We start from the raw sequence: 23,237 nt of genomic DNA on the forward strand, positions 1-23,237 counted from the left end.
TGCATACATCGGCCACGACCTCTTCCACGATCCTCTGGTGTGAAGAACAATCGTCCAGGCTGGATATGATTCCGCACCCGGCCTATTATAAGTTCTCCTCGAGCTTTTTAGTCTCCATCCACGGCCATCCGACGACTCTCCTTCGCGTCACTTTTCTCCCTCCTCTCGTTCTTCCCTTCCCCCACTTCTCGCGAGAAAATCATAAATCAGCCAGACTTAAACACCTGGGTTTTAGCTTACAAACAATCATAACATAATCACAGGGATTCACTAGTTTCTTTTTTTAACCTTTCTATAGAATAATGAAATTATCTAATAACAAAATGAGCTGTATCCAATGCTTCAGAGCATATTAATTATGAAAATTCACTGCATATTTATGAATACAAACAAAATATCCTGATTACCAAATAATCATATTATTACATCAGTTTAAAAAGCACCTTTGGTGTCAATAATAGTGGGATGTGAGTGAGTGACATTTCTACATTGTTGCACCTTGCTCTAAAATCTCCAAAGACACTCTGCTTGAGGAAGTCGAAGTTCACACCCGGTCTTCTTCCCACACACACACACACACACACACACACACACACACACACACACACACACACACACACACACACACACACACACACACACACACACACACACACACACACACACACACACACACACACACACACACACACACACACACACACACACACACACACACACACACACACACACACACACACACACAGAAACTTTCTCTGTTCCTGCCCTCCCTCCACCTCTCCTTCTGCCCCCTCCTCTCAGCACAAACCTACAAGAGTGAGGGAGGAGAGCACATGCACAGAAAATCCTCCTGCTTGCATGCACGGCCTCACTCGCAGCACAGGCATCGAGAGGAGCAGAGCCACGGTGCTGCAAGTGGTGAAGCAACAAAAGAAAGTCCGAGTTTGCTCTTAAGCAAAAATATATCAGCTCCATGTGGAATCTGCAGTTAAACACTTAATCAAACTATGGAAGCTCAGAAGTGGAGGTAGGAGAAAGCAGAGCTCCTTCTGACGGATTACTGGACTTGTCATGGTCTACATGATCCTCTCTTCTGTGATTTTTATATTGGATTTATCCACGTTTTGAAGTTTTTTTGTGTGAATGACGTGTGTGGAAGCAGGAAACATGTCAAACAGACATACCAGTCACCTGCTGAGGGGAGTCTGGTTGATCTGGCAAGGTGAGTCCAGATTTCTATCATGTTAAGTTGTGCACATTTACAATAAAAGTTGTTTATTCTGTTAGAAAAAAATAAAATGCTTCCTAATTGTGCAAATCAAAAGCCAGTCTCATGTAGAATTATTTACAGCTTGTGTGTCTACAGATGAAAGGTTTTCCAGAATGAAAACAAAAAGATAAATGCCCTGGTGCGGAGTCACCCAGAAATCTGTGGATTTATTTAGCTCAGATTTAATCGAAGCGAGTGGCATAAAGGGAGATGTTGTTGCAGACATATTGAGAATTTACAAGGAAGTCGTTATGTAATTTTTCACATTTTCAAGCTGAAACATTTAGACGAATGGATCACCAGCCTGGACTACAAAAACACGACCCACGCTGTCATTAGACGGGTGAATGGCCCGTCTGTGTTGCCCTTTCGCCCCTGTGTGTGTCTTCAAAGTTCCGTCAGATCCGAGGCCACAGGAGGAGTCTCTGGCTGGTGCTTTTAAACAATAGTTCCCTGGAACCAGCGAAGCGTGGCCCTGGAACTAATGTTGCCATTATGGTAATGGTTGGAATAACAGGAGACGGCCATTAGTGACACGGCCTCAGGCTGATCGCCCGGTCGCCACGGTCTTGATCAGAGAGAGTTAGGTTGATGGGCGGCTGGAGGAGGATGGGAGGAAGTGTCTGCATGGGTCTGATCATCATCAAGATGCTCAGGCCTCCTCTGTTCCCTCATTCCTTCACAGGTTTAGTGTCAGACTGCTTTTCTGAGATCGAGTTTCTTTGTCATGAGTCAAATTAATCTGAGAAGTCTGGTGAGATTGGGCTTAAATGAATTTAATGGGTTACATAAACAGACCTGGCACAGTTCAGTTATCATCCTGCAACTTTTGAAACACGATTAAACCTTGTTTGGGTTTGTTGACCTATGATTGGGTTTTACAACATATGTTATCTAATCTGTCTAATATTTGGTCATTTAGTCTTTAATGTGCTGTTAAAATTATTCATCCCAAACGGTATTGTGTTAATTGAACGTTAGATTCAAACTTTTTTTGTTCCGACTTGATCTGGATCTCCTGCTGTACCACAAAACTCAGCGTTTAAATGACGGTAATCCAAAAGTACCTCACCTCCAAAACAGCAGTGGACCATCAACATCTCTAGTTCATATCTCAGTGGCAGGTGTTGTTATGACTCAAGATCTACAGTGTTTCTCTACGTTCTAAAGGTTGGTGTTTCAGTTACAGCAGAACGTCTGCTGTAAACGGTGAACTGAGTGGACATGTCAGTCCCAGAGCCAGAGCGCACTAACTAACCACAGTGTCACCGGGAAAAACCCAGCAGATCTCTTTTCTAAATAAACAAGGCATCCGGATTAAGCAGCTTACGCTGAGATGAAAAGGCAACAGTTAATGTCCTTGTGCTGCCCTGGGGACAGGGGGGGCACCGCTGGTCTGGAGGGCAACAAAAAATGCTGGGGTTAATGCAGCGGTCGGTGCAAGATCAGGGTTAGAACAACACCACGGACCTTAAATCCTCTTGATTTTTATCTAGCTGTAGTGACAAGTGGGGTGATGAAGATGAAGAGATAGCAGCTTACGTAGATTCTGTCCCTAGCTGTAAAGGACAGTGGCAGATTAAACATGGGGTAAAACTGTATATGTCTTAAAGGAGACAAATTATGCAAAACTCATCTTTCTGCATCATTTTGTACTGCCAGGTGGGTCTCAACTGCCTCTACAGATACTCAAAATGTAAAAAAAAAATCTGTCCATCAAGTTTCTGTCAGAGTTTGCTTTTAAGATGTATGGGCTTAAAACAAGCTGTTTCAAAAAGTTCATGTTTGTGATGTCACAAAAGTTAAATCAGCATAAAAATACCACGACGGAGCTACTGGAGAAGCAGCGCCTCTACTCCAAGCCCCTCCCAGATATCCCGTTTCTCAGCTTTTAGCAGCCTGAGCGAGAGATAGGTGGGCGTGGCCAGCTACAGCTTGTTTTCTTAAAGTGACAGAGCCCAGAAACGGCTCATTCTGGATGGTACTGAAACATTCAAGAATAAAACTGTTGAAATTGATTTGTGTGAGAGGGATTTAGTAGAAATAACTTAATGAACATGTTTTCTACAAACAATAGAACTATTATAACTTACAAAAATAAGTTTTAACATGCCCCCTTTAAAATATTCTTATTTTAAATCCTCTCAATCAAAAAAACTTGACATCTAATTGACGATGCATGAGCATTAATTTAATAATAAAAATCATAAACCTGGTGTTTGTGGGGGTCTCTACATTTATATAAAAGTTTTACTAAAACATTAATGATTCATATTCAATGCATTAAACTGGAACTTAATGTTTGTTTTAAAAAAGTATTTTTAACATGGCTGAATACATTATTCATGGGGAAAATATATTTTTACAAGCACAAATACAATGCTGCGTAAATACAGCAAAATCAAATCAGAAAGTGTGTTTTTTTCTTCTAATGTTATTAATGTGAGATTATATTTTAAACCAAGCTATGCAAATTATAAACAAAACTTAACAAAGCTGAGCAAAACTATAAAAAATTAGGAATACTATTATCTCATGCTGGTCTTGATTCAATGTTTTCAATAAAAACATTCCTAAATGAGCAATCTAGTGACTGGAAACCTCAGAAACTGTAATAAAACTTACTGCAGTGTGTTTACTTTTATAAAAGAAACACATTCTTTTTCAATTTTTTCCTCTGATCTTCTTGTTTACATGGATTAGTGAAACATCCCAAAAACTGGAGCAAATTTTGTGTGACTTTTTTATTCAGAAACATATTTGTGCATCAGTTTTTATATTGTGTCCTTTTCATGATTTGCCCTCAGATCAGGCTGGCTGATGAGGTCATTCTGCTGTCCGTGGCATAGTAATTGTCTTATTGAGTCTCCAAATGGGAGATTTCTATCAGTAGTTTGTGTTCTGTTGCATTTGAGTTGATATTTTGTGTTATATTGGATGAGCTTGTTGGTAAAATATGGTCTTTGTGAACATTCATTCAGCCTTCATGAATTATTGACTTGTGACGTCCATTCAAAGTCTGGAGGACAACTCGGGAGTTTAAAGGCCCTAAAGAAATCAGCTGTGAGGAAAAGTAAAGTGAATTCAAATAAATGTGTTGAATACGTGAGAGCTATGAAACACCACACACACACACACACACACACACACACACACACACACACACACACACCTCACTAATCTTGTAATTCCAGAGAGAAATCTCACTCTTCCCACATCCACCCCATTATCCTCCTAACTGACAGACACTGAGAGGTGGAAAGAAAAGAAACAAAGGCAAAAGAAAGAGAAGGGAAGGAATCTGTCTTCTATCCAGGAGAAATGAGGTGTGAAAATCATCATTTTTTCATCATGGGGGTTGGGGGGATAATCAGGAGGAGGATGCAGACGTCTGACTAACAGCCAGGAGGGGTTTGTGCTGTAGCACTGAGGCAAATGAAGATGAAAACGACATTTAAACAATGCCGGGGGCATAGCAATGAACAAAAGAATGAGGGTGTTTTTAATAAACTGTGAAAATGTCAGAATTCAGCACTTTTAGGAAAGATGCTGTGCATCAAACTCAGGCCTCCCTCTCTTTAACGAACATGGGGACACTGCTGACTTCGTGTTTAGCATTTGGGTCCCTGGAAGACCAGAGCCAAAAGTCCCTGGAACTGGTTCTTGTTTTTGCAGGATGGACCCAAACGCAACGTGCATAAAGCCATGTTTGGACTGTGGCTGTGTGAGCGAGGAGAACTGAGGCCGCCTGACCGTAATCACAAACACAAACAAACAAAAAGAGGCCAACCCGGAGGCTTTTCATAAATGGCTTCCCTTTTACTGCAAATCAATGCACACTGTGTGTGTGTGTGTGTGTGTGTGTGTGTGTGTGTGTGTGTGTGTGTGTGTGTGTGTGTGTGTGTGTGTGTGTGTGTGTGTGTGTGTGTGTGTGTGTGTGTGTGTGTGTGTGTGTGTGTGGTAGCTCAAGGACGGGTAGATTATTTTGGCGAGCCATCAGTCAGATGACGTTAATGCCAGATTCAGCAGCAGTGTTGGTGATGACAAACTGACCATTCAGACCACACACACACACACACACACACACACACACACACACACACACACACACACACACACACACACACACACACACACACACACAGCAGTAGCAGGCTGCAGTACTGACCCCTGGTGGTAGAGACGCCATCACTCAGATTTGGCTCTTCTGGCAGAATTTCCATTTCAGGATCTTGTGTGTGTTGTTCAGATGTTCTTCACCGTGAGCTAAAGTCAACCTGCTAAACTCAGTGTCAGAAATTTAATAAAGTCAATAAATAAATAAGCAAGCTGTCCGCTTTGATAATATCTACATGTTGATGGTTTTATTTCAAGAGACTCAATTTGAAAAGTCAACACAGAAGTCAACACAAATGGATTTGTTGGTGGGTAAGAATGGGTGCATGTGTACATGCATGTTTGTGTGTGTGTGTGTGTGTGTGTGTGTGTGTGTGTGTGTGTGTGTGTGTGTGTGTGTGTGTGTGTGTGTGTGTGTGTGTGTGTGTGTGTGTGTGTGTGTGTGTGTGTGTTTTCATTATAGTGCTCATTAAGTGGGCAATAAAACATGAAATGCACGAGAAAATGCTGTTTGTCAAGTTAATCTATTGTCTGGTGAGTAAGTATTTCATGCTGAGAAAGCTAAATTAATCTTAAAAATTGCTGACTTTTTGTCCATGCAAATTATTTTTAAAATAAAAAAATATTACTTACAAATCCAGTAGCAACAAAGGCAGGTCACCATCAGTCTGCGATTTTGTAGCCTCCATAGCTCGCTTAAACCAGTGTAGGCCATGCCGACGTTCACTCTGGTTTTTGCTTCTCCTCCAAAGACTCCAAAGACTCAGTTACTTTTACTCCCAAGCTCCTCCAACAAAGACACAAACTTATGTTTCTTCTTCTTGTGCTTCTTATTGACAATCAGTGAACGGAAAACTCTAACTGCTAGCATAACAGCTAACAGCCGTAAAGCAGGTCAAGAGCCCTAAAGAGCACCTACCCGCTCCACAAAACCTTTAAGTGCAGTATCTGACCAGCAGAGGGCTGCAGGGTGGCATCACGTTTCTAACTCAACAATCACTAAGATCAATGTTAAAGCTCTGGCTTAAAGTTTAAAAAAATGATTTATTGAGACTTTAAAATCTGAGTGTGAACAGACTACTGAAATATTAAAGTGAAATGTGAACATGTACACTTTTAATCTATTGAAGAAAATGTGGACATTAAAACGTTATTGTGGAAATAAATTCTACTTTTACTACTTGTTAAATATGTGCTGTATTTTATTTCAGTGGTATGAATTAGACTGCAGTTTCTGTCTAAATGAAATAAATGTTTCACTTCTGTGCGTTATCAAGCTTCATAAGTATTTGCTGTTGAGCTAATTCACTTCAGTCTTTAGAAAATCCATGGAGGGGGGTGCACTCTGCACAAGAGGATGTTTTAAAGCCCTTCATGGAAACATAAATCAATGGGAACCACTGAAGGGTAAAGCAAATGATATTTGACTGCATGTGTAGGAGGTGAATCAAATTAAATAGTCCCTCGTTGTCTTCGGACTGAGAGAGAGTTTGGATATTATCAGACAGAGCGTATGACACCATCACCCAACTCGCGGTTGGAAAAAGGCTCTCTTATGTTTTTAGAAGGATCCTTAAAAACCCCACAATGATCAATTCTGCTTGACTGAGCTCCGCTTTTATGAACACTTAAACGCAACCATATGCTCGACTGTCGAGAGATCGGAGGGAAAGGGAGAGGAAGTGAATGACAAGTGACCTCTAGGAACGCAGTCTAAGAGCGCTTCTGCATAAAACTGACTCCAATAATAATCTTTTATAACCACAAAAGGCAGCATGCAGCTGATTGGATGATGGATGAATCCCTTCTGATTAATGTTTCTGGGCCCTTTTGACCAGGTAGACTCATAAGTAGCAGAAACCTGCAGTGAAAACAAACACAAGATGAACTGAAACATGCTGTCACGCTCATGCAGTCAAAGTAAGTTTTAATTTCTTGAAGAGGTCTGTGTGTGTGTGTGTGTGCGTGCGTGTGTGCGTGTGTGCATGCATGTGTGTGTGTGTCAGGTGGACAGGCACTGAGATATGACTGAGCTGAACACATGTCTGCGGTTGTGGTCAGCATGTGGGGAGAGCATTCCCAGAGTGTGAGGAACAAAAAATATCCTCCATTTGACATAAACGAGGTTAATAAAAGCCAATCAGTTTGTTTCCATCTTAGAGTCTGTTTTACCAAAATGTGTTGGTTTTACAGAAACATCTGCTGCACGTTCCTGCTCAGAAGACCCCATTTTCTCCACAGTACATTTGCTCAACTCCACTGATTTGTTGAGGATCAAAAAGTGGCTCAACAGGGGTCGCTTCTTTACCCTGCAAAAAGTAGAAGTTATTAATTACAAGTACATTTTCCACGTAGTTGTAATACATTAAGTCAATGAGAGATCCACTTTTAAGGTAACCTGTTGATATTTGACCTGGGTTTAACTATGTTAATTTAAAGTAGTTGTGATTTTATAAAAGTTAAATCTTACATTAAAAAATCCGTTTGTGATTACAAGAACCACGAATCTAATTTTTATAATTTTTATTTATTATTTACTTATTCATTTACTGACTTACTTATTTATTTTTGGATGCATACATCACAGACAGCTGGCGTAGCAGCGAGCCACCTTCTTGGATGGGTCCCCAGTGCATTTACATTTACTGAGAAAGATGTTTACTGTACAAGAAAAATAATAATAATTCATTGCGCTTTTTCACAAAATCAGATATATGTTATGGCATGATATATGATATATAAACATAATAAAGTAAATTAAAATGTAAAATTTCAACAGGTAGGCTAGAAAAGTAAATAGTAATACGTGATCTGATTTCAGTAATGCTCCGGCTGTTGCAAACATAGGCTGGACAAAATACCATACCACCACCATACCAAGTTTATTTGTATAGCACATTTAAACACGGCACGAGAGCTGACCAAAGTGCTGAAAAACAAAGACATAATAAAAACAATCAAAAATAAAAACTAAATCCATTAAAATCGAGTAATTCAAATAGAAAAGAAAAGTAAAAAGAGAATAAGTTAGACTGAAATAAAAGCCAAAGAATAAAAGTGAGTTTTTAAACAAGACTTAAAAAGGGTTCCAATGAATAGTTGCTCACCCTGCAAAGGCTCCAGTTGGGTTTGGAGAGTGAGGAACCCACCCAGTATGGCGATTTCTTGTTTTTTCTTCTTCAGCCCAAATGAAGCGCAAACGACTGTGAATGTGATGCCCATTAACAAATTCTTTCACAATACCAAACATGGGAATTGTTTAAAAAGAGTTTACACTTATTTTAACCATTTTGATGAATAACAGCTGAGATTTGAAACGTTGTGTTTAAGTCGTATACAATCATTGTAGCTGGTGTTAAATGAATAAGTTTGATGAATAATTTTTTTGAGTGCCTGAGGCGAGAAAAATGCAAAAATTAAAAAATAAAAACAGATGAAATAATGGGTTCTTCTTTCTGATTTAAAGACTAAAATCTTATTTTTTGTTCTAATTTATGAGAGTATTAAATCTATTGTGTGTGAAATTTTATTATATTTACGGTGTTTCCTATTATGTATGAAGAAGAACATTTACACACATGCATGAACCTAACTTTGCTCCACTTTTATATTCAAGTGAAACTAAAGCCATACCAGACAGAAAAACACAGTCAAGTGTGTCGTCGTGCTGCAATCACACAAACTTCCCGACTGAGTCTCAGCTGAGACCAGATCAGAGCGCTCGGCCTTGTTGTGTCAACAGCAGACAAGATTAAAAAAATATAATGAATGACAGACGGACTGCAGACGTGCACACGTAAGATCCATAACTGCTTAACAGTAAAAAATGCTTTGGTTACATTAACTGTCAGCATTTTGGGGAAAGACAAGGAAGAACATTCATCATCATGGTTTGATTCATATGATCAGCAGATGTTTTTGGCTCAGAGCTCCCGCTGCTGTCAGTGACCCTCTGTTTGTTCTGGATCAACCCTGGAAACACACACATATCAATAGAAAGCACTTCCTTAAAAACAGGAACTTCCACACACACTTACTGCCACAGAGCAAATCTGAAAACTGGGGTTGTGTTCCTCAGCACTGAGGTGGAGATCTTGGTTCTATAGCACCAACTGAGTTACAAGGAGAATGTGGCAATCTCGCAGCTCTGAAACAGCCTTCACTTAACTAGAATCCTGTTTAGTAAAATTGGAGGAAAAATGTAAATATTTGACTTGGTTTTCTGATGATGGAGGTCGATAATCATCAGCATCCACCCAAAATCAGCCTGGAATTTTCTCTAATGGAGCCTCCGTGTTTATCTGACAACTTTCGTTATTCATCCAATTTATTTTTCCTTTGCAGCTGTAATTGTAGTTGGAACGGGGAGTAAAGTTTGGGAGGTGCCCACAGGTCCTTTCACATCCTCCTCCAATTGGAGCGAGAGCCTGCGTTGGGAGGGCTGTCAGTACCATCACCTGGAGGACAAAGTGAGAACCACAGCTGACATCCCCCCCAGACTGGATGGCACATGGGTGTCAACGAGGTAGAGGCCACAGATGGCACCATCCTGTTGGGAAAACTGTGTTCTCTTTCTGATAATTTAAGATTTAATTGAACCCAAATAAGCTCTGAGATTCCTAATAAATCTCCCCTCTGGTCTTCAGATGCGAGGTTCGGCCCGGTCCAGAGTTCCTCACCCGCTCTTACACCTTCCACCCTAACCGTCACTTCCAGGCTCTGCAGCACTTCTATGCCGACAGCAGCTGTGAACATCCGGCCTACTCCCTGAAGATCAAGGGCAAGATCCGTTTAACCAAGGCCTCTTGGATCACCCGAGGGGGCGCAGAGGCTGAACACCACCTCAGTAAAGTGGGGATTGTGGTCCACAGTGCAGCAGCCAAGCAGAAGCTGGCCTCCAGGCTGCCGTCAGCCTGCGTGGGTCTGAGTCTGAGCCGTGCCGTGCCGGGGAAGCCATACGAGCTCTTCAACACCCGCTCAGGGAGGGCGTGCCTCGAGGGCTTGGGCTTCTCCATGATGGAGATGAGTCTGGTACGGGTGGAGACGCAGCACCACAGCCAACGAGGGAAGGTCCAGGAGCTGTTCCTGGGGGACGTCCACACTGACTGGACCCTGAGACCTCAGCACAGACCCACAGGGTACCAGCAGCCTTTGCAGAATGCCATGGTGAGCTCATCTAATGATGGAGGAAATGTTTTAACATCATCATATTATCACAAGTGTTCAACAAAATGCATACAGAGTGAAAAGCCTTTTTAAATACTTCCTCGGGTTAGTACATTTAAATAATTGCTTGTTTTATTTTCACTCATTTGCATATTAAGAAAGGAAAGCGACCCAGCAATCAAAAGCTGCTTTAATACGATCACTAAAAAGGTCAGGACGGGTGCATTTCCATTAGACATCTCACAGATGTCCTTTTGATTTTGCAGCACCACATCCATCCCTGCTCTGTGTGCACTCTGGTGTACCGCTCCTCGGACCAGCGCCCCCCTGTGTTGCCCCGTGGTCCCGCAGTTCCTCTGTCTCTGGCCGGTCGCTGGGTCAGCCAGCACTGTGAAACCCGTCCCAACATCCTCTTCCTCACCCGAGACTTCACCTTCGACCCCAGCCAGCATGCCTGGGAAGGTGTTTACCGGCACTACTCCGACTCGGCCTGCTCACAGCCCACATTCACCCTGACAGCTTTGGGCCACTATGCTCAGGGTAACCCCTCCTCCAAACTCCCAGGAGCTTCTGAGTTTGTCTTCAAGGTGACTCAGGTGAGGGTCACGGCTATGGACGAGTCCACTGTCAAGCTGCTGAATGGGACAAGGCGAGGCAAGTGTGGACTGGCAAGAGGATGGGAGGTCGGGGTGGAAAGAGACTTGACCCCTACGGGTGGGTGCACCGTGCTGGGCATCAAGCTTCCTCACAAGGAATACGAGCTCTTCAAGGTGGAGGTCGATGACAGGAAACACCTCCTGTTGTTCACTGGAGAGAGGCCGACCGACGGCTCCAGTCCTGACCGACCACAGCAGAGGGCCACCTCCTTCCAGGCCCCTATGGTGCTTTGCAGCGGGGGTGAAACACAGCCCTTATACTCAACTTTAAACATCAAAAAAGTTCAGTTGGCCAGTGGGGCAGAGAGGGTGGTGCAGGTGGTGTTACTGGTGTTTGTATCTGCACTGTGCAGCTGGCCGGTGCTCACTAACTTAACCTGTTTTTAGCTCAAACCGGTGCTGGATTCTGTTTAGTGGGCTAGGGTTTGGAATGTATTTTCCTCACCCTCAAATGTAAGAAACGGGAGACATTTAAGACAAAATGTCACACTAAATAATGAGGATCTGTCATTTTCACATGAAAACGTAAGCTGTGGACTTTCATCCTGATGTAGCATAACAAGTGCACTTTGTATTAATTCTGTTTTATTTTACAACCCCTAAAAACAAGAAGCCAGGCAATAGGATCATGCAAATGTACGCCACCCTCACTGGTTTAATGCCACTGTAGAGTTACATGTTGTATCTTAACACTCTTTTTTTTTAATCGACAGTCAAATTTATGAAATCAAATGAATATTTATTTTTAACCATTTTTTATTGTACATTTGCATAAAAGGAGGATGTTGTTCGTTGGGCATTCAGTTACTTTTGTCATGTACTGTTTTCTATACAAATGAAAAAATAACTTTCTTAACTTTCTGGCTTTGATTGCTTGTTTTATTTTCTTGAAAAACACCTGAAGGTAAGAGGATATTAAAGTCCTTCAGTCAGACTGAGAGGTGGATCATTTAAATAATTTTCAGAATCATCAGCTCAACATCATTAGCTCGCTTCAAAGAAAAAAGCATTTTGCACGATCGCCTTAGACTTATTTTATCCTGCACATTGCTTTGTTTATTTGCACCCCCCCAAAAAAGTACTATAATATGTGCCAGACCAAAAGTTTACTTTAAACGTGTCTCAGTGCTGCTGTTTTATTTCAAGAAGAAAATAGAAAATTGGAGCTAGATCCTCCTCAGGTCTGATCGGAAGCCCAGAAACCAAAAGTGTTTCTGTGTTTAATAAATACTTGTCATATGGCTTGCACATTACGTCACGGACATTCCTTCTAAAACTACTGAAAACACGCAGAGGAATATCAGACAGCCATCAGCCAAGAAAAGAGTCTGTCTGAGAATAAATGGGGCGAGAGGAGCAGCAGAGGGATACACAGTTTATAACTCCAGATACTGATTGTTATGACTGAAGCAAGCGAGGATCCGCGTGTCGTCTCCAGTTTACCTACAGCTATTAAACAGCTTAAGGCTAAAACGATGTTTGGTTTATATGCAGGCATGACAATAAACATGGGAGACGAAAATAACTTCTGTTGAGTGTTAAATGTTCCATTTGGTTGTTTCTGAATGAGAATCATACTCAACAAAATGGGATCAAACTAGATCAAACCATTGTAAATCATATTTTTGACTGAAAATTTTGTTCTAAATAACAACAAATAGTTCTTTAAATAAACACAAGGCATAGAAGCCTGATCACGTCTATTGTTATGGGATGGGTAGGGGCTAATATAAATCTTAACCCCTCTTTTTACTTAATTTTCACCTTTTAAACTTACTCCTGTTCCATTTATTTACTTTTTAAACATTAAAAAGTTTAGTTTTAAAAATGTATTATTTTAACTTTTTAAACGATCTTTATAATTCTAAACCCTTTTCTTTTTACATATTATGACTTACTTTTTCTCTATATAGTCATTTTCTTCTGTTCAGTTTAGAAGAGTACACAAGTGATCATGTGCTCTCTAAAACGTTAAAAGCACAAAATAAATGTTAAAATCAGCTAAAGCTGTTTAATTTCTAGTCGAATTAAACGTTTTTGCAGCCATGGAGTAATGAATCACACACATTTTTTTATGAAAAAGGAGACATAAAATGACTTTTTTTCAAGTTAAAATAATTCTAGAGTCATTATAAAACCTGTCTATGAGGTTCTTTGTACCAAATTCTTCACACATAAAGCAATCTCAGCAGTTTTACTCATGACAGTTTCAGTACATTCCAGAATGAGCCCTTTCTGGGCTTTATCACTTTAAGAAAACTAGCTAAATCTAGCCACGCCCACCCACCTCTGATTGGCTGCCACAAGCTCAGAAGCTCTGATATCTTGAAGGGTCTGAGAGTAATGGGCTCGACACACGGGAGGCGACAAACGACCGTGATCAGCGAAATTTGTCGCCGTCGGTTTTATTACCTGACACACGGGAGGCGATCCGCGGCAGCGGCCAGTGGCAAAGCCGTCTACGCGTTCTGTTCCATGGCGAAATCGAAACTTCCGTTGTTTTGTTTGGCAGTGTCAGGTTGGAGGGATTTAAGGTTATTTAAGCGGTTCAGAGTTAAAAAAGCAGTAGATATGGTGTTTCACAAGGTGCTGCTAGAGTTATGTGAAATCTTACTTCTGATTTTACTACATGAAACATAATAATACTCAAATTCTCCTTCATGTTTGCTCGGAGATGTACGGAGCATCCTGTCCGCTCATTGGTCAGTGAATGAAACCTCCGTTGATTGGTCCTCGTCCGATTGACGGCGATGAAAAGTTGAAAATGTTTCAACTTTCTGGGATCGCGTCACTGGGTCGCCTGTGCACGACACGTGCATGAGCGCAAAATTTCACACGCACGTTTTTCGCATTTCGCTTGGTAGGAGGAAGACCCACAATTATCGCATTTTTCTCTTTATTTGTTTCATTCAAAGTGTTAAAAAATAATATATATGTATATATAAATTTATATATAAATATATATATATATATATATATATATATATATATATACAAATGTATATATACAAATGTATATATACATATATATTATTTTTTAACACTTTGAATGAAACAAATAAAGAGAAAAATAATCATTATCTTTTTATTCACTGAAACCAGGAGAACAACTGATCAAGACTCTTTAGTTTAGTGTAGTTTTAGTGTAGTAGGACTTTTGTCACACATTGCATGTAAAAGCCAGTGATGGAGTGACAATCGTTACGATTTTAGGGTGGAGAGACTTCTAAAAAATACCAAAGAAAGATGTAATTTTAAATGGAAATGGTTAAATATGGGGGAAAAGGGTGTTGTGGCACATTAGGAGAAGTGGAGAATTTTAGCTGACACTAGTTCTGACTGAGAAATAAAAACCTAATATAAAATGTCTGGTAAATTTGAGCTCTTTCTATTCCTAAAATGTTTGTTTTAATGTTCAAGACTTTCATTAATTTTTACTTTGAAGGACTAGATAGGCTACAAAAGGTTCTGCGTTGGAGCTGACGGTTAGAAGTCAACACTGCTTCAAGAATGTCTCAAAACGGGAACTTTGTGGGTCAAAGTCAAAACCTTTGATGTGACAAGATCCACAAACCCAAAGGTCAGCTAAAAGATCTTCATACTCAGTGGAAATTCTGCAGGTTTTTTCTTCTTTTTGTATAATTTTAAAACCTTAAATATTGGAAAGCAGAAAGAAAGAAAGTTTTCCCTGGAGGTCACATACTGTTCCTATTAACTCCTGTGAAAATGGTGATGGCAGCTGCCGGCCCCATGAGGTCATCCTTCAGGCTCGGATGGAGAGTAGAACTCCGTACCCCAACATCGACCCCAAACCAGCCCAGAGAGGAGCGGAAACTAATTGGAAGAAAAACAGAGAGTGGGCGAGCACCATTTATCTGCGCAACAATGTGCAGACTTTGTAATTAAACCAGCCGTGAAGCTGGATAAATCCTCTCTTCCTTTCAGTGTAAAACGCATGGATCTGTCTGGCTGCGAGCTCCATTAAGAGTCTGTTTGTGGTTTCGGCTCTAAAAGGCAGAGAGGAGCAGAACGCCGGCCTGTTAGTAATCAGACCCTGTGGTTTATTACATGCATTTAATAAAATATTGAACACAGATGAAACTCAGTCAGTTTTAGTAGAAATTGCTGTAACATGTGTTTGGACCGGAGTGGGTTTGTTACTGCTGATTATAACCAGTTGTCTTATATCATAAAAGGCTAAAAAAGACAAGGATTATGCAAACCTTCAAAGGGGCTCTTATGATTACTCGTCTTTTTGTATGATTTGTTGAAATGTATTCATTACTAGCATCAAATTTGGCTTTTTCATTATTAAGACTTGCTGTAGTCACATTTCTAGAAAAGAGCAAAATAGTCCATTGTTTTCAAAAACATTGACAAACCAGACAGATTTTTTGAACATAAGTTCACGGCTGGCCCAAGTCTTTGTGGGGCCCTGAGCAGAGTCTCTGGGTTGCAGATGTTGAAGAAACAAATTAGCAGAATATCGCACTGATTTTAAGGTGGAATTGGCTCTAATGACAGTTTTATGTATGTTAAAGCTGCAAAAAACTTTTTGCAACATTCTTTTGACATTTGTGACCAAGATTCTTGTCAATTACATCCTAGTTTTAAAAGTTTATAACCCCTATGAAAGCTGTTTTATCATTTCTGGCACTTTTTCACTCACAAAAGCAAATTTTGATAATAAATCATGGTTATTTTTCAATGATGCTGTGATTATGACTTGCAATTTATTTCAAAATTGTTTACATTTCCTGCATTTTTTGGCATTTTGTGTTTTCTGCACTCTGGGCTTCACTGATCCGTTTCAAACATTTAAAAAATTGCACAGTTTCAGAGCAAATAAATAGCAGCTTGCTGGCCTGAATGGTTGAAAATTATTTTATATTATCTTCTGGCTTTGCCGGGAGCCTTCCACTATTTTCCATTTTCCACTACGCAGTCGTCAAACGATAGCAAGAAGATTAATACCACTTTCGGTTCTGTCTGCAGAGGGCACAGCTGCAGCCAGCAGCCAGTTACCGTAGCTCAGTTTAACATAAATGCTGGAAACTGGGGAATCGTCCAACCCCGTTTGGTCCAAAGGTAACAACATCTGCTCATCAGCAGAGCGTAAGCTCACTATCATACTGCTCCATCAGCTAAATGTCAGGTGAGCTGCTTTCTTCAGGTTGTGTGGATTAATCCAACTTGTTCTTTTTTGAAACTGTGAGAGAAACTCTTTTTAATAAACGTAAAATCTTTATTTTGATTTGAAATCCACTTTTGTTAAATAACAAAACTGAACAACCTCAAAGATTTTCTTTTTAGCTAAAGCAAGTCTCCAAACCACAAATAGTGAAATGTTTCAGTTTGACAAATGTTCTTATAAAAAAAGACTCGCTGCTGCTTTTGGACGGAGATTTGTTATAAAATAAAACAGCAGAAGTATCTTTGTTGGTCTCGTCTCCTGCATTCCTATTTAACCTCTGCATGTGCTGTTAACACACTCAGACATGACTGCGATGGCTTCACTGTGGTAGTATGAGGAACATCTCCCGCTCATCCACATTTCAGGCTCAGTTAAGAAAATCCCATCATTTCTATAAGAATACGAGCTGCAGCTGCATCATATAATATATATATTTATATGTATTAACCACAACTCGGTTGGCTTGATTCAAATGATCATGTTTCTACTGAGAAATGTGTCTTTGCACAACAAAGTTGTGTGTTATTACCCACTGAGCTGTAGAGCGACTGCTCTTTGATGTGGAGCCAAACAGAAAACGCGCTCCTTTCTGTCATGACCTCATGCTCATATACTAAACCGACCCACTGCAGACCCAGCATCACATTCCAGGCCCTAGTTTTCATTTCTGCTTTTAGAAAAAAGAACTCTTCATCCATCACACAAACGAGGTGGAAGAACTTAAGTTGTCCATTATATATATATATATACACATATATAAACTCATATCAAACAAAATCAAAGATTCTGCTATTGCATTTATTTTACATTTTGCAATAGATAGTTTATGTTATGTATTATTTGCTCTGTAGCACATGAAATGAAATACTGTTGCATGGTGGAGATAATAGGTTGCAGATTCTTTACAATAGTTTTATATTTTTTAATAAAAATTATTAGATTGTTGCACAAAAAGCTACATGAAATTGAAATTCACCAAGAAACCAGTTAGATAACTCTTTGAAGGTTTTAGTTCTGCAGGATTTTTATAGGTCAATAATAAAAACTAACTATCACGTTATTGAACGTATCTAATTTCCTCTTTTCTCAAAGACTTTGGTGCTCATTTTGTCCTGTACATTAATCATCAGGTACAAATAAGATCAAAATATTACAATAAATTAGGAGCAGGGTGCATTGACATTTGGATTAGAACACTTATGTTGTAAAATTTAAATCCAGTTAAAAAAAAATTTTGCTGCAAAGGTTTATAGATTCATCAAGTTGCATTGATGCAGTTTATTCTGGCAACAACCTTCCAGCACCAAAGTCTTACAGGCCAGACCTCCACGGCACTTCACACACACATTCACATGCTGGTGATGATGAGCTGCAATGTAGCCACAGCTGCCCTAGGGCACACACTGACAGAGTCAAGTCTGCCGAAGACTGGCGCACTGGGCCCTCTGATCACCGAGAGGCATGCAAGGTTGGTTAAGTGTCTTGCTCAAGGACACAACGGCAGCATTCTCTCTTTGACATTGGAAATTGTGATATAGTCCAACAGTCTTGAGCTACTTTTCTTTTTTTTTTTTAATCGGTTTCTTTCAAAGACCTATTAAATAACATTTTAGTTGGTCTTAATCAACACTTATTGATGCTTTTTGCGCTTTGGCTGGTCTTTCATACGTTCTTTATACACACATTTGTTTAATAAGCCACTTAACCTTAACCTATTATTTGTTCATGCATAAACATGCTCTTAACCTTGAAGGTTTAACCAGATTTAGGTTGAAACCTTCCAGAATGAGCCGTTTGAGGGCTCTGTCACTTTAATAAAACAAGCGGGAGTTGGCCACGCCCACCCATCCCCACTCAGGCTGCTATAAGCTGAGATGCTCCAATATCTGGGAAGGGCTCTGTATAGACCCAACGATCCTCCAGCAGCAGCAGCTCTTTCCTGTGGTTCTATTCTATTTTCCCCATTTGTGACATCACAAACAGTGACTTTTGAAACAGCTTGGATTTAGGAACCTTGTTCTTAAATCCAAGCACTGACAGAAAACTGTTTTTTTACATGTGACATATTTAAAGAGGCAGAAGAGACCCAGACAGCAGCACAAAAGGACGCAAGAGGGGACTTTTACGTAATGTGTCCCCTTTAAGCACACACTCACACTGTCGTGGTCAGATAGAGGGACCAGGTGGATGGTGATAAATAAATCAGCCACATTCTGAGAAAATCTTTAAAAGATTTCTATAAAGTGTGAAATATTGACCATTTGAAATGATTACATACAAGTTTGGTTCATGAAACAAAATATGAGGAAATCAGAACTGTTTTCATGCTTGTTTAGTTTTTTTCTGCAGAGCATTAAATGTAGCAAATATGTCATCTAATTTGTTTTTATTTTACTTTTTTTATACAGATTTTTAATGGTCAGAGGGAAAGCAAGCATGCTGGTTATTGTTAAATTGTTTTTGCACAACCTGCAAAAAAGAAACGGGTCAAAGAAATGTGACAGAGCAGCATTCAAGCACGGTTCAGCAGCACTTTTGACATGATAATTGAGCATTTTATAGAAGATTGTTAAATTTATCCCAGAAGCCAGACTAAATGATTTAGTCTACATGCAGTTCAAATGTAATTGTGCAGCCCTCAGCTAGAGCTGAATCCTTCCAAAGGAAACAAAACCCTCCCTTAGTTTGTTTAAACTGTACAAGAAATAAAATGTTTAAATAACACTTTTATGAGGGTCATGTGTCCCATTCCTTGGTCAAATCTAAAGAAACTCTGCTCGTCACCACTTGATTTTACTGTTGTGAGTTTTAAGCTCTTAACCTTTGCTTCATGGGAGGCGCAAACCTCCAAGAATAATTTGAAATTCACAGTATTTCATAATATTATTCCACGTTTTAACCAGGAAATAGATTGTTTCCCATATGAAAGTAAAAACATAAATTAATCTTGCTTGCTTTCCACCACTGGGTAATGGGCTGTGTTTTACTGAGGCCAAGCCAAACAGCGGTGGAGCTACCGAGCCCAGGTGTTCCACTGGGTTCTGGTGCTGCCTCCATCAGGTGCAGACAGAAGCCCTGTCTGGTTGTTACTGACACAATAGCACTGGATCTACCACAAGCATTTAATTTCATTTTAAACCACGTCTGTATGAGTGCAAATCTGAGGGGTAATTAATTTTCTTGCTGCTGCAATGCTCTTGTTCCACAGTCAGATAAAACAAACTGATAGAAGACCAGCAAGGGCTAGAATTTTACTGGTTGCAAATCTGACTACATTTTCATTAAAGGTGTGGTTCACTCACTTAATCAATACATTTGCAGTGATCCCTAGTAGGAATAAATGCCCTGTCAGCCGTACGTGTGTGTGTGTGTGTGTGTGTGTGTGTGTGTGTGTGTGTGTGTGTGTGTGTGTGTGTGTGTGTGTGTGTGTGTGTGTGTGTGTGTGTGTGGGAGGGAGGGGTATACAGGTGCACCATTTCCAGGAACTAGCAGTGACCCACATTAAAGCTGAGCTTCAGGGGCAAGTTTTGGAGTATTTTTTCCTGATATTTGGACATCTCACCTTTGATTGGATAACAGCAACGTGACTCTCCCACTGCTCTACAACTCAGATTTTTTATCTCCACAAATAACATAAGCCTGGAGGAGCTTCTGCTGTGTGGTGAAGTTGCTAATGCTAACAGTTAGCTTCTATTAGCCGAGACATTCTCTGCTGTATCCTGCACGCTAATCCAACAACAGCCTTCCCCATCGTGCGTCAAGATGGTTGAGTCATGAATGTTAAGTGACAGTGTGACGTAGATCTGTCAGTTTCACCATCTATTTTCTATCCGAGCTAATGCAGGAGATAGGTGTAGGAGACTATTTCAATGTTCAGCCTGGATGAAAAACTCAGAGTGACCCATTAAAATCAGAAATAACCGTTATTTTTCAGTGACTCACACCTTTAAATGTGGGCAGTTGTCAGGATCTGGGGTGAGTCAGCACCATTCTGCTATTCATGCCCCAAGTCTCTGCAGGTGGGCGGTTCCGGAGAGCGGCCAGCTGCAGGCTATCCCTAATCGACCGGTCCAGCGTTTATAAGGAGCTGAGAGACCACTTCACCTCGCTGGATGATTACTCACCTTGGGTAGCTCTCTCCACCTAGAGTTAAAACTAAAGTCTTAGTCCCTGTTTTTGTGCTCATGTGTTATTGTTGTTTAGACTCACTTCGCCTTATCCTCACCAGGATCCCTCGCCTCAGACCATCTCTGCAACAGCCTGGACAACACATTCGAGCTTGACCTCCCTCCACGCCTGGACCGACCCGCTCTCCCACCGCTTACCTCATTTGGATTACGGATACCCCAGACACTTCCCTTTCCCCTTGGATTTTGGATACCTCAGACGCTGCTCACCCCAGTCCTGCATGTTCCCTCCCAAGCCCCAGGCTTTGCCAACCCGCAGTAAGAACCACAAAGACTGAATCTTGAGTTCTGTTTCTCTCTGCCAAACCCCTCACCAGTGTCTGTCTCTACAGACCCTGTCCGGAGCTGTGCTCAGCATCACCGCCACGTCTGGTGGTGCACCCTCAGTTACCCTTTTAAATAAACTTTTGTTTTTTCCTCCTTCCCTACGTCTCCTCGCTTGATTCTGCATGTCTTGGGTCAGGAAACTCCCCACAGTCATGACAGCAGTTCTTTTTTAATATGAAACAAACCACTTAATTCTTTAATTTACTACGTTGTAAATACAAATGATGAGCGGTGTTTTCACTGACAGTTTATTCTGAAAAATGTAAATAATATTCTTAACCCTTTCAGGTTGTGGTCAACCCAAATAGGTAGAACACATTTTAGTGACTGAATCTTATTCAAACAAAGATTGAATTTAACAAATAAAATGACTAATGTGGGTTAAAACCAAGAGTGGAAACTTGCTGAGTGCATGAAGCATTTCTCCTGTGTTTTAGAGGAGAGACACAAATCATGTGTCTGCCGCTGAGTCACGAAATTCACACAATAGCTCTTGTCGGTGAAAACAGCTGAGTGTTCTGCACAAACTCATCTGAAATGAAGACCATGGACACATGTGTAAATATAAAGTTACAAAAACAATGATGCCAGAAGACGATCAGGCTGTTATCAGCGCTGGTCTGAGGTCTGTGGTTGATTCATTCTGCACAAACCGCATTCTTAACCAGATCTGTCTCCCATTCAATGTCAAGTGCAAAATAAAGTTTCGGTTAAACAGTTGAAATGTTAAATGCTGCGGGAATAGGGAGCCTTAAGCTTCCTCCCTTTCCAGTTGGCTCAGTGGTCCCTGGAAAAATGAATGTAAGTCAATGAGGCTAAGAGCCATTTTCTATACCTGTTTGATATATGCCATGGATTGCACATAAGATGTCCGTGAATTTTAAAGACACATTTTAATACCAAGAAAGCAGTTATTTTCTAATGGCAGCAACATTTATTAGGTTTTGTGTGAAAATACATGTAGGACTACAAGTGTTTGTCTCACTAAATTGACATCATCAAACCAGACATGGGGAAGATTAGCTTAGCGTGCTTCAAATCCTTCTTTTGGGACAAAGTACATGTTACAACCCCTGCTAATGGAAGAAAACAAGAACCCATCCTAAGGGACTGCTGTGCCAGTGCAACCAGTTGATTGGCTGCTTCAGATGTTTCTGCCTTCTGCTTTATTATTGGTGTGGCTGCACCTGTGCAGCCAAAACAGGCTGCTAAGTGCAAGTTGGAGGGACTCAGGAGGATGAGAAGTTGAGGCTGATCAGAGGGAGCACCTTTGGGTGCTCTTGCCTGTGTGGCATTTTTTTGGTGAGGCCTTTTAGAGGCTTGGTTTTAATAAAAAAATATACTCTTAAACATTAACCTTGTGTCCTGACCTCCTCCTTTTGTTGCAGTCCCACGAGCCGGGCTGTAACATACAACATGTGTGTGATACTTGGGGGCACAGGAGTTAAGTACTCACTCTGTAATTGGAAGGTTGCAGGTTCTAGCCCTGCTCAGTGTGTCGCTGTCACTGTGTCCATGGGCAAGACACTTAGCCCCCCTTGCCTACTGGTGGTGGTCGGAGGGACCGGTGGTGCCAGTGCTCGGCAGCCTTGCCTCTGTCAGTGTGCCCCAGTGCAGCTGTGGCTACATCGTAGCTCATCCCCACCAGTGTGTGAATGGGTGAATGACTGATTGTGTTGTAAAGCACCTTGGGGAGTTCCGGGACTCTAAAAGGTGCTATATCAAATACAGGACATTCGATACAGAGTGTAAGGCAAAGCGCATTAGAATATAGCAGCTTTTATATCCTCATTCACTTGCACACTCTAGGGGAACCATGGACTTAGGCTTCATTTTATGTGCATTTTGTAGAAAAAATGTTTAAAAATGCTAATGTTTGCTGTTGGCTGGACTACAATTAAAGTAACTTGCCTCAGATGTTTCCAGTTCAAACAAAATAAATAAAAGTTTCACCCAGTCAGTAAAGCATGTTCACTTGTATTTCTAAATGTAATTTGGGACAAAATCTAACGGTTTTTACCGATCTTATTAGCCGAAGAAGCATCTGTCGCATCCCTATGAGATGTTTTACACAACTTAAATTCAAAAAGTAATTTGTAACCCAACTATTGATACTCATATTGCATTATGTGTAATAGTAAAAGAAAGAGAGGAACGTGTAGAATAAGAGAAACATTGTTAGTGTATTTTTTTAAATAAAGCTTTTATAGCTTTTTGCAAACTTCAGTCGCTTAAAAAATCTTTTAACTTTAAAATCTGGCAACTAAACCAAATCAAATTGTTTTTTTTTATTATCATCTCTAAAACAAACAAAATAATAT

The 23,237-nt window shown here is 40.5% G+C and overlaps 1 protein-coding gene across 1 annotated transcript; it reads left to right on the forward strand.

Annotated features, from left to right (window-relative positions):
- The first annotated feature begins 919 nt into the window (after positions 1-919).
- On the forward strand, positions 920-11,732 carry apcdd1l (adenomatosis polyposis coli down-regulated 1-like). The gene is made up of 4 exons (XM_015959243.3): positions 920-1,222; positions 9,731-9,911; positions 10,033-10,552; positions 10,819-11,732. The coding sequence occupies exons 1-4, from the start codon at positions 1,144-1,146 to the stop codon at positions 11,593-11,595; spliced, it is 1,557 nt and encodes a 518-aa protein (XP_015814729.3). The 5' UTR covers positions 920-1,143; the 3' UTR covers positions 11,596-11,732.
- Positions 11,733-23,237: the final 11,505 nt, after the last annotated feature.

This window comes from Nothobranchius furzeri, chromosome 3 (assembly GCF_043380555.1).
Source record: "Nothobranchius furzeri strain GRZ-AD chromosome 3, NfurGRZ-RIMD1, whole genome shotgun sequence".
NCBI classification, from domain to species: Eukaryota; Metazoa; Chordata; class Actinopteri; order Cyprinodontiformes; family Nothobranchiidae; genus Nothobranchius; species Nothobranchius furzeri.